The sequence below is a fragment of the Dendroctonus ponderosae genome, unplaced genomic scaffold (assembly GCF_020466585.1).
Source record: "Dendroctonus ponderosae isolate FM_Combo_2020 unplaced genomic scaffold, Dpon_F_20191213v2 Dpon_F_20191213_7, whole genome shotgun sequence".
NCBI lineage: Eukaryota > Metazoa > Arthropoda > Insecta > Coleoptera > Curculionidae > Dendroctonus > Dendroctonus ponderosae.
The window spans coordinates 866,346-876,626 of NW_026018916.1; the positions used below are offsets into that span (position 1 = coordinate 866,346).

The 10,281-nt window shown below is 39.5% G+C and overlaps 2 protein-coding genes and 3 long non-coding RNA genes across 11 annotated transcripts in view; 3 read left to right on the forward strand and 2 right to left on the reverse strand.

The window, feature by feature from the left end:
* Positions 1-8,746, forward strand: part of LOC109536514 (diuretic hormone receptor) — an 80,245-nt gene extending 71,499 nt beyond the window's left edge. For 4 of the 7 annotated variants that reach the window (XM_048668366.1, XM_048668367.1, XM_048668368.1 and 1 more), the window contains exons 10-12: positions 5,977-6,143; positions 6,470-6,953; positions 7,329-7,420. In XM_048668366.1, the coding sequence (XP_048524323.1) occupies positions 5,977-6,143; positions 6,470-6,917 (615 nt within the window). In that variant the 3' untranslated portion in view covers positions 6,918-6,953; positions 7,329-7,420. Of the gene's footprint in view, positions 1-5,976; positions 6,144-6,469; positions 6,954-7,328 lie in introns of all 7 variants that reach the window. The other 3 variants (XM_048668370.1, XM_048668371.1, XM_048668369.1) reach the window with 3 other exon arrangements.
* LOC109536170 lies at positions 7-1,315 on the forward strand. Its single transcript, XR_002171834.2, has 2 exons — positions 7-1,026; positions 1,089-1,315. It is a non-coding gene; the product is annotated as an uncharacterized LOC109536170 (long non-coding RNA).
* Positions 3,608-4,130, forward strand: LOC109536532. Its single transcript, XR_002171851.2, has 2 exons — positions 3,608-3,918; positions 3,977-4,130. It is a non-coding gene; the product is annotated as an uncharacterized LOC109536532 (long non-coding RNA).
* Positions 4,473-5,977, reverse strand: LOC109536531. Its single transcript, XR_002171850.2, has 2 exons — positions 4,741-5,977; positions 4,473-4,678 (listed from the first exon to the last, which is right to left on the reverse strand). It is a non-coding gene; the product is annotated as an uncharacterized LOC109536531 (long non-coding RNA).
* Positions 8,747-8,804: 58 nt separating the features above from the next.
* LOC109533404 (intermembrane lipid transfer protein VPS13B) overlaps positions 8,805-10,281 on the reverse strand; it is an 18,492-nt gene continuing 17,015 nt past the window's right edge. The window contains exons 58-59 of the mRNA XM_048668361.1: positions 9,595-9,781; positions 8,805-9,542 (exon numbers count right to left, since the gene is read on the reverse strand). Coding sequence (XP_048524318.1) covers positions 8,914-9,542; positions 9,595-9,781 — 816 coding nt within the window. The 3' untranslated portion in view covers positions 8,805-8,913. The remainder of the gene's footprint in view (positions 9,543-9,594; positions 9,782-10,281) is intronic.

Here is a 10,281-nt window from a genome sequence, read left to right on the forward strand (position 1 = left end):
TAGGAACAAATTCACAGCGAGTTTCATTAAAATGCATCCATGCGACATTTCAACATCATTGAATCATCTTTTGAAGAACTTTAACATTCAATAGCGGAGGATCCGGACATTTTTTCTGCATAAAACTTGAATCAGATTGTCCTCCTTTGGGCCACAGTGTCGCAATTGATCATCTGCTTTCGGGACTCCCTGTATATAGAGTTATTGTGCAGGTAAATGGAATAGAGAGATTTCGAAATCAAATACAGCCATCAAGTGTTTTTTTACGAGGTTCAAATGAACAATCAGCAAAATCTTTTAGAGGATTTGGCTGTTTTAGATCGTTGCACAAATGTGGAAAATTTATCGCTGAACCATTAGGGATTTTATATGGGGCTATAAATTCGTAGAAAAGACGCCGAATTCGGTGCAACAATAGTTTCCCATTGGGCCAGTTTTGAGCCAAACAAAGTGAAACTATCAATAACGACGGGCGCAAGATCAATTAAGGAATAGAGCACGCTCTAAGTCTCAGACCTCCACTTGGCCCCCCTTTTGGGAAGTACTAAAAAGTACGAATAAAGAAATCTGTGGAAGACGCTTGACTATTAATAAACCAGACTTTGTTTTAACAGGAAATATAAATATAGAATCACGCTTCTGATAATTGGATTATCGGACAGTTTAATACGTAATTCGAGCAGTTATCATTGTTGAGCTCGTTTTCACACAGTCGACGCTAACAAGACGTTGTTAAAGTCCATTGAAAACTGGATAAACCATCTGCATGCAAACTTTCACTTAAAACGATTGTTCAACTGGTCGCCAGAGGACCGGGATTTTAATTTTGCAAAATGAGCGGCCAGATGCGAGTTTTTGTGGTTTTTGTGGTAGTTTTTGCGGTTTTCTGCCAGCCAATCGTCAGTTCGCCCTGCGGCATCTGTGGAATCGATGTGATTTGCAAAAGTAAATATCCGACTTGTACCGCAAATCAGGCGATCACTTTGGATCAGTGCGGATGCTGCTTGGTTTGCAAAAATATTCTGGGTGAGTTTTCAGTCTGCTGACTGTTTTCAGTTCTTTCCATCAATTCGTCGGTTTGTTTGTAGAAAAAGGCGAAGAATGTTTCACGGACATCGATATCTACGCAATTTGCAAATTGGGATTGGAGTGCATCAACAACAAATGTACGGAGCCGCAAAATGGGCCCAGTGGATGAACGCCCACCCAGTCGGGATATTTTAATTTCATTTAATGATGTATTTTTTATCAGTTGGTTTGCCACTTTCCACGCTGATTGGTGTGTCTAATTACATTTTCTGTGTGTTTGACATGATTTTGTGCGTTTATTTTTACCTTGAGACGCTTTCGTATTTTGCCCCGCGCTTTCCCAGTATTTACAGGATTTGTTCGGGTCCAAAACGTGTCTCGGGACACTTTCCGGACAGCGTTTCGAGCCCATTAACTCTCACCAGCTGAGCTGGAAGCGCCTGAGATAAGTACGAGTCGAAATACAGTAAAGTCCGCTTATAATGAACCCGGTTATAGTGAACTTTCGGTTAAAACGAACTTTTTTCCTTTAATTGAAACGTCGTCCATAAAGACCAACGTATTTTTTTACTGGTTATAACGAACCCGTTTATAACGAACTTCCACGCTCAGCAAAACGAATAGTGCGGAGTTGTTTATATTAGTGAGAGCGAGAGACAGCCAATGACTAGTTGTTTTTTGCCGCGTTATGTATGTAAATCGTTTTAGAATGGAAAAACAAAAACAGAAAAACAGAAAAAGAATTAAGTTTTATCTGCGTTTAAACCTGTGGCGTCCCCAAAGGGCTCAACACAACAAATCCATTAGAAACTCGTGAGTTTTTCGTTTTTAATCGTCTAACCTATTTAATCCTGAACATGTAATTTTGAATCGTTTGCTGATAATTTTTTTTAAATGTCTACTCAATACATCTAGTTTTGTGCAGTTCTGCTCGTCTTTTGGAAGTTTGCCAACTTTCAAAATTTTGATTTGAAGTTCTGCACTTCAGAGAAAAACCCGCGGAAGATTTCCGATTTTTTTTCCTCAACGCGTCGTAATTTATTCCCGTTTTGTCTTACTTTGGATGTTGTGAATTGGTTTTTTCAACTCAAGTACGCGCATTTTTGCAGACTTAAATATTTTTCTCAGAAACGATTTCTCTTTATTGACGCAACACAGGAAAAGCCTTAAATACAATGTCATAAAAACAATCCAGCAATATTCGCATGCATCAATCTCGAAAAACGTTTATGGCAGCCATTTCTGAGTTGTTTCTGAGCTTGCAGTACAAATGTTGTTGAGGCAAGTCGCTGGCCACTCGCAAGGAACAGGCGGTTTTGCATTTTTTGGCACGCAAAAATGCATGCCAAGGCTTAAAGCAGCAACAACGCTACACATAAAAACTGATGATGGTGGAAAAACACACCGAAACGTATTTTGATTGATAAATAGAGACAATAAATGACTGAAACCCAGGAATGAATTTGATTTGGAATTCAAACAACACAACAATTTAATTATTTCAAAAAATTCACATCTTTAATTTAACATTTAAATCAGTAAAACGAGCATGAACTTCTGAAATTTTGTGGATTTGAACAGATGTGGTCGCAAAAAGTCATTCTATCGTACATTTCATTGCAAAAAACTTAAAAACACACCTCAAAAGGGAGATTTTGGGAGCGAATTCTTGCCAACAACTTGCTCTACAAACGTTCCCCATGAAAAAACCGATTTTTCCCCGTGGAATACGGCAATATGCCATTGGAAAAAACACTCGGTATTTATGATATTGTGTGATAAAATACTCTTAGAGCTCGAAAAAGCTCAGTGACTTTTTGTTTTCGCTACATCTAAACGTACAGGATGATTCAAAATTGGTAACTCATTTTCTGGGTTTTCGCATTTGATTAATTTGAAAAATAATTGAAAAAAAAAGTATGGTTCTTCCCAGTGCTCGGTAAAAAGGGACTTTTTCAACTCAAATAGAATGATGATTAATCAACTAAAATCTAGGCAACACTTAATTTAATTATCAAAAAGCTCTCAACTATTGACGAGGAGCAATAATGAAGAGACAAAAAATCAATTTTGCTTCTATATAATTATTCTTCATAATTATTTATATATACAGAGTGAACCAATAGTTACGGGTTAATCTATTGCTGTCCTCTAAACCGCAAGAGTTACAAGTTCGGGTTTAAACAGKCAAAAATTGTCCAAGTTATGTTCAGTTTTAAAAAAAAACAAATATTTAAAAAAAAAGTTTGCAAATAAATCGAAAACAACGGGTTGTTGAGGAAGATTTTTTTACAAAATTCGATTAGTTTTTCCAGCTGCAAGCATTGATTTTTAATGTAACAAAATAGCACTTTTAGCTTATGCGATATTCACACTAATTCCAATTTTTTAAATATGGATCTGGTTTTTTCGTGTTCTTCTAATTGCACTTTTTCTTATGAGTGAACCGCCACATGTTCACATTTGCCGACGTTTTAGTCGAAACTTGCAGGACGACTCTTAACGTAACGGATGAGACACAGAAAATCTGCTGTATAAAAGGTAGATTTAAAAATGAAATTCGATTTTAACACGTTTTTGTGTCTAAACTGGTCGTTTGCATAAATGCGCCGTCAGTTTGATTAGCGATGTTTTGATAAACAAACAGTAACACATTTAACAAGCAAGCAACAGTGGCAGTGAAACCCATTATAGACATGGTTTCAAAAGGTGCAAACGCGATGATTTTCACGCTACTGCTGTGTCTTCAAGTGGCCACCATCCAGGGTTTTGCTTGTCCATCGAACTTCTGTGATGAACATCCTTGTGTAAGCCAGACTTCTTGTCCGGAAAATCACACGCTTTCCCAGACGTTTTGTGGCTGTTGCATGCGGTGTATTCCAGTGATTTGTGCGTACTGCATAAACTGGTTTGTGAGGGTTTTTTTTTTATTTTTTTGCAATTTTAGCTGAAGGTGAACTTTGCTTTGACCAGCTTCGTGGCGTTCCAGCTGGAGCCGTTTGTGCAGATGGGCTGATTTGTTGCGACAGCATCTGCTCAACTCCAGCCAATTGCACAAGCCAGTTTCACCGAGTTGAATATTAAATTGAAATTGTTACGTTTTTGTGCTTTTGCTTTCTCCATTTTTGTGCAATGAACCATCAAAGTTTTAAGTGAGGAGTCAAGGGTTGAAAAATGTGTAGGGAATTATAAAATTATATTTTTTTTCCAAACAAAACCGCCCATTTTTCCATTTATAAATGCTGCATCAAAGCACGATGGTGAATCTGAAAGTGTTAAAAACGTTGTTCCAGGCGCTCGATTTTTAACGAAAATTTCATTCGAATCGTCCAAAATCCTGATTTTTACCGACTATTTTTTGTGTTTTTAGACGTCGGTTCCTCTCGGTCCCAATCCAACCGCTCATAACGTTAGTGATCAGACGCCTGCTCAACGCAGATTTGTATGTTCAAATTTATTTATTGTTGATTATTTCAAAGTAACATTTTCGCAATTTGCCGCCAATGACATCGGAAAAATTACAATTTATAACATTTTTATGAGCAATTTTCCGGTTTTGAGCAAACATTGTTGCAGCATTCGAGGCCAGTGGAACAAGCCCAGGAAGGCGGAACGCCTCGCAGTCTGACCGGGCATCTTTCTCCCTCAACTGAAAATCATCGGAAAACAAATCAGCAATTTTTTTGGTTTAATTAGGGGCAAAATACTTACAAATCTCGGTCACACATCGCTGACAACAGCCGCAAAAGCTGTCCGCTAATGTATGATTTATTGGACAACTTAGTGGAGTTGTGCAGGGGTGATTTTGGCAAAAATTCGGCGGGCACACAATTGCTTGGTTGATTTGGCCCTGCATGAGCACCAAAAGTGCCACGAGAATAATCGCGTTTACCATTTGAAAGGCCATTGTTGGACGAGTGTAGTTATTTTAGCGAACTCGTCGCTTTATATAGTTAGTAGGACAATGCAAATATTGATAATATTCCCTAATGAGGCTTATGTATGCAGGAGTACGATAAATATTTAAATGCCCCAGACGCGGTCGGGCACCGAAAAAAATGTTTTTGATAAATATCATGCTCATTTTTTTACAAACTTCTTCTTGGGTATTTCGCCTCAAAAATGTTTCAACAATATAGAACTTATCTAACATGCTCATGATAATAACCCATTGTGAGTAAGTGGGTCTAGAAACAAAATTGATTGTCCATTAGAAGGACAACGGCTTGGAATAGATAGCGTTTTAAACGAACGAGTTTGAAACGAAACGTTGCGAAAAATTGTAATTCAACTCCAAATCGAGAAAAACTATCAAAAGTTTCGGATGTAAATGCGTAATTTTCTAGCGAATGTTTCTGGTGCTGCAACATTTTCAGCACTTCGGTGTTGAGGAAGCAGCAGAAACGAGAATTAATGCACATTTACACCCTAAACGTATGTTGCAGTTGTTTTTTTTCGATTGGAACGATTCGAAATAATCGTTTCTAGTTATACAAACATTATTAAAATCCTGTATTTTAAAAATGTTTGAAGGAAAATGTGGAAATTTCTTCATTTTCATTTGCTTCAGTTATTGAAAATCCAGCTATTTATCGTTATCAGGAACTGATTAGGTACAATAAGTATTTTTGTATGGTTTGTTCAAGAGTTTATCGGTTTTGTGAAATCAGAGTCCCCCAAAACTGACTTGCACTGTTTGAATGCACGAAAGCTCGATAGTTTTTGCCAAAACTGTTGGCTGGTTAAAGATGGGAAGCGCTTGCCGTGCAATTTTTCTGTCGATAAAATAAAATCTCCCTTAGTTCAAGAGCAGTTTATTCATTACAAGATCGGGGAATTTCGCGCCTCTTCTATGCACTTGAGGCACTAAAAGGCGGCATTTCTCGTTTTCCTGGCGCGTTGATGCATGTACAGGGTGGACCAATAACAACACACTATTGGTTTCAGGGTTTCATGGTGGCATTGTTCTACTGTTTCCTCAACACCGAGGTCCAGAACACGTTGAAGCATCACTTCGAAAACTGGAAAACCAAGAAGTCGTTGGGCCCGAGCCGATTGCGATCCAGCAGCCGGAGCAAAGACTGGTCGCCCCGATCCAGAACTGAGAGTTTAAGGTATGTATCCATACAAACGATTTTCGACGCAATCCGCTCTTGAACAAGAGCTGAGCTTTGAATGCGAAACCGTAGGGATCATCAGTTTGGTTCATTGCATTAGTGCTGATTCCCTCAATAATTCTTTCATTATTAAACGCTGATGAGGCAAAGCATTTTTTTTGGTCCGCCGTGTATACATTGTGTCCAGGATCGGCGGGGCCCAATATAATTATCTGTAAATCTAGAAATCCGCTCGTTGATAAATTCCGAGCCCCGTGATTTTGGACACTCTGTATTCTAATTTGTGCATGTTGTTGCATGTTTGATGTGCCTCGCGCACGCAGAATCACCGAATGGACGCTGATCGGCGCCGAAGACATCGAAGACTCAGAAAAGCGTCTCTCCCACCCTGGTGTGAACCACCACTTGAAAGCCAATCAGCGGCGAGAGTCGATGAGCGGGCAGCCGTTGCTGACCAATCAGGCGTCGCGCAAGTTCAGTTCGGAGACGTGCGTCGCGTCGTCTCAGGCCCCCCACTTGGGCCAAGGCAGTAGATTCAGCAGCGAGCTGAGTGTGAGCAATCGCGAATCGTTGCTGATGAATTACTCAGCGCGCAAGGAATCGCTGATTAATCAGCCGCTGTTCGAGCAGAGCGAAGACTCGCCTACGGACGCTGACCAGCACAAGCTTATGGTGCTGGACGAGTCCACTCAGCAGGACAGCAAGGACGTCCTGATTAATCATAAAGGGGAATCGGTGCTCGTAACGAGAAACGCTTTGCTGAGAGTTTGAGGAAATCGCTTGCTAGACGCTGCATGCAGAACTCATGTAGGTATTCCCGTAGGGTCTCAGCTTCTTCATAACGCATTTTTCATACCATTCAGAGTTGATGCTTTTACTCGCAAGTAGAGCTTCTATCGAAAAAAATTATTAATAAACCAAAACTGAAACGAAAACAAGCGCCGTCGAAAGGCATCAATGGTGCAAAGCCACTTGCCCCAACCGACTGGCATCACAAAGCTGATTCGGTTGCCATGGATATAGCTGTCGCTATTGGTGGAGGCAAGCAACGCCCATAAACTACCGGGGTGGGGAAATCTAGAAACACCCTTTGCACCATTGGTTCACTTTCATTAACTTCAATCAGGAATAAAGGGTGGGCTGTTTTAAGCGCTAAGAATGAGCAAAAAATGTCTGTTTTAGGCTGTATAGCCAGCCGACCAATATGTATAACAAAAGGGAGTCGTGCACATCGGATGCAACAACAACCACTCTAGTCACTGTAAACGGAGGCACGCAGGGGCGGAGCCCCTACCTTCAGCCCCCCAAGCTCTGCTATGGAGGAAGTGTCTGAAAGTGAGTTTTACTTACAGTGAATTCGCACAGGTTTAAACTTAAAGGTTTACGTAAGTGTAAGTTTTTGTTTATATCGTTTATTCTAGATGGTGCCAAAATGTGTTTGCCTGTTGTTTTTCTGTGGCTGCTCTTACAGGGTGTTTATATGTTCGACTGATTTCCTTTTGAAACTTGGGATTGATAACATTGACACCCTGTATCGAAATCGTTTTGTTAATATTCAATATTTTCCTACAACAAAGTTCTCTTGTCTTCGGAGCACTTCACACTAAATGGCCTACGTAATTTTTCGATAAGCAAATAACTAAAAAGACAGTTTGATCTCTTGAGATTTGTATATACTTTCCTGACTGTGTTTCAATTCCAAATCAAATTTATTCCTGGGTTTCAGTCATTTATTGTCTATTTATTAATCAAAATACGTTTCGGTGTATTTTTCCACCATCATCAGTTTATATACAGATGATATATCAGAAAAATACACCGAAACGTTTCTTGAGATTGCCACCACTAACCCAAAATTAAGAAAGGCCTGTCCAACTGAATTATCCTTATGAACATCTTCCTCTAAAGCTAAATGTACAAATTCCTGCCCTGCGAGCCTCAAGAGATGAAGTAAATTCCTAAATTGTATATAACAAAAAATAAAACTATTCTGTACAGATAATCTGATCGATCCGCTTTTATACACATGTTTATTTATTTGTAGTTTATTGTATGGTTTTATTAGCACTTGGAGTAAACTGCATCCGAATTGTTGAGGTCGCGAACTTCTTAAACAACAAGTCGGATGTTGTCTATTCGCATAAAGAAAAAACAGAATTTACTTACATTTCAACTGCCTTATAATCGTTTTGAATTGATCGGCACATGTGACCGATTTGTACTTATTTTCCAGAAAATTTGTGTGAAACTGAATGTTTGTAATCGCCGTTACACATTTTGTGTGGCGAAAGGACCCATCGAATATTTTATATTAAAATATTTTTCATACAAGCTGGCTGTTTCATGAAAATGGAGGATGTTTCAATAAGGTTCAGACTTCCAAAGAAGCTACAAGTTGGTCCAAAAAATCGCAATAAAACGGTTATTGAATCATCCACAGGCAACACTTTAACAATCGCATACAAACGTTAGATCAACTCGGTCTAGCCCTGATAGTTACACTGTTGCTCACTACAACGTGAACCTTCCTAAGCCTGAGATATTTTAAACAAGAACAAGATCTATAAAAGACTTCAAATATATATTGTAATTAATGTTAAGCAGTTGTTTTTTTTTCCTTGCTTAAATGGGTTTGGTGGAGGAAAATGATGCTCCAAGTACATTGAAACCAACTTGTATTGTCAACAACAAAAATATACAAAGAGTACAAAATAGCGACCGCTCCTGCCTCAAAATCCCAGTCTTCCACTTCTTGGCTTCAGCCGGACTAGAGGACTGAAAAATGGTATTTGTCCCGTTGTTGGGCGGCCAAGTTGAGCAAACAAACGAAGTACTTCAAAGTGTCCGAGTTGATATAATAGTGCAACGTAATGCCTTCAGTTTGCTCCTCATCCAGACTTCCAGGACTTGACAGCGGGCTAATGCTGATCCCCGAATGCACTGAAACATCGTCGCGAGGATTCAACAGTCCCACGGTGCTTTTCACGTAATCAGCCACTCGGGCTCGCATTTCCGGGTCCATGTTAACAGCCAGCTCGTCTTCGGGCTTTTCCAGCGTTTTCTTAGCTGTTTTTGGCAAATATTTCAGGCTCAAAATCGTTGGGTCACTGTTATGAACCAAACTGGTTTCGCTCAAAGGAAGAACCTTGTCCACTTCATCGGTTTCCAGGTTCACCACCACAACTGTGTCAATCGCCAATATTAAAGCGACATGCGCTTGAACCGCCGTTTGACTAACACTGATTGCTTCGGTCACAAATAACATATGCGAATTGAAAAATTCTGCCAGTTTCCACGAGTATTTTAGTGTGGAATTATTGGACTGGTAGATGTGAAGGATTTGGGGATGATTCCTGGGGTCTGGAAGCGAGTTCCAGCCAGCACCCTGAAGCAGCCCTAAATCCAACTTCGAGTATAACAAGATTTTAGGGATCAGTAGATAATTTACCTTGTCCAGTGAGGGCGAGGAGTTCAGCCGCCCCACTCAGAGGCTTAGTGAAGACGCCGACTATTCCCAAGCCGACACCAGCCGCTAGGGACCTAGGGGAAGCTCCAGGGGCCATCATCGACTGCAGGGGATGGTGGGCAATGCCTCCTACTGCCCCTAGGAGACTGATTCCGAAGCTCGTCATGCCCTGAAGGATAAAAACCCGTTTGAAAACCCCTTCACTTTAATAGTAGTTTTCGATACAAGGGCGAAAAACACATTTTCGCCTTCGTATCGAACACTATTTTTTATTCGAATGAAAGATTACACGAATAATAAAATGCATCGATTTCATATTTAAAATTTTGTGGCAATGTCATTTTTTGAAATGTCATGTTTTGAAGTTTGTAATTAAGTTTAAGTACTTTTTGAACTTGAAACACCTGTGGTCTTGGAATGGTGTATGCATGTTGCATACTCTGCATGACATTTGCGCTTCTTAAAAAGATCGTGTTTTACGTGTGACAACATCGCAAAAGTAGATAAGTAGGGCATTAAAACGATTATGAGACTTAACTTGTAACAAAGGTATAATTTACAAATTGTAAGTAAACTTGAAAATAGGATCAATAGTTGTTGATAAACCTACGTAATTCCTTAAAAAAGCGTTTCGGTTATTTTTAAATAAAAATACTAAAAAATATATAA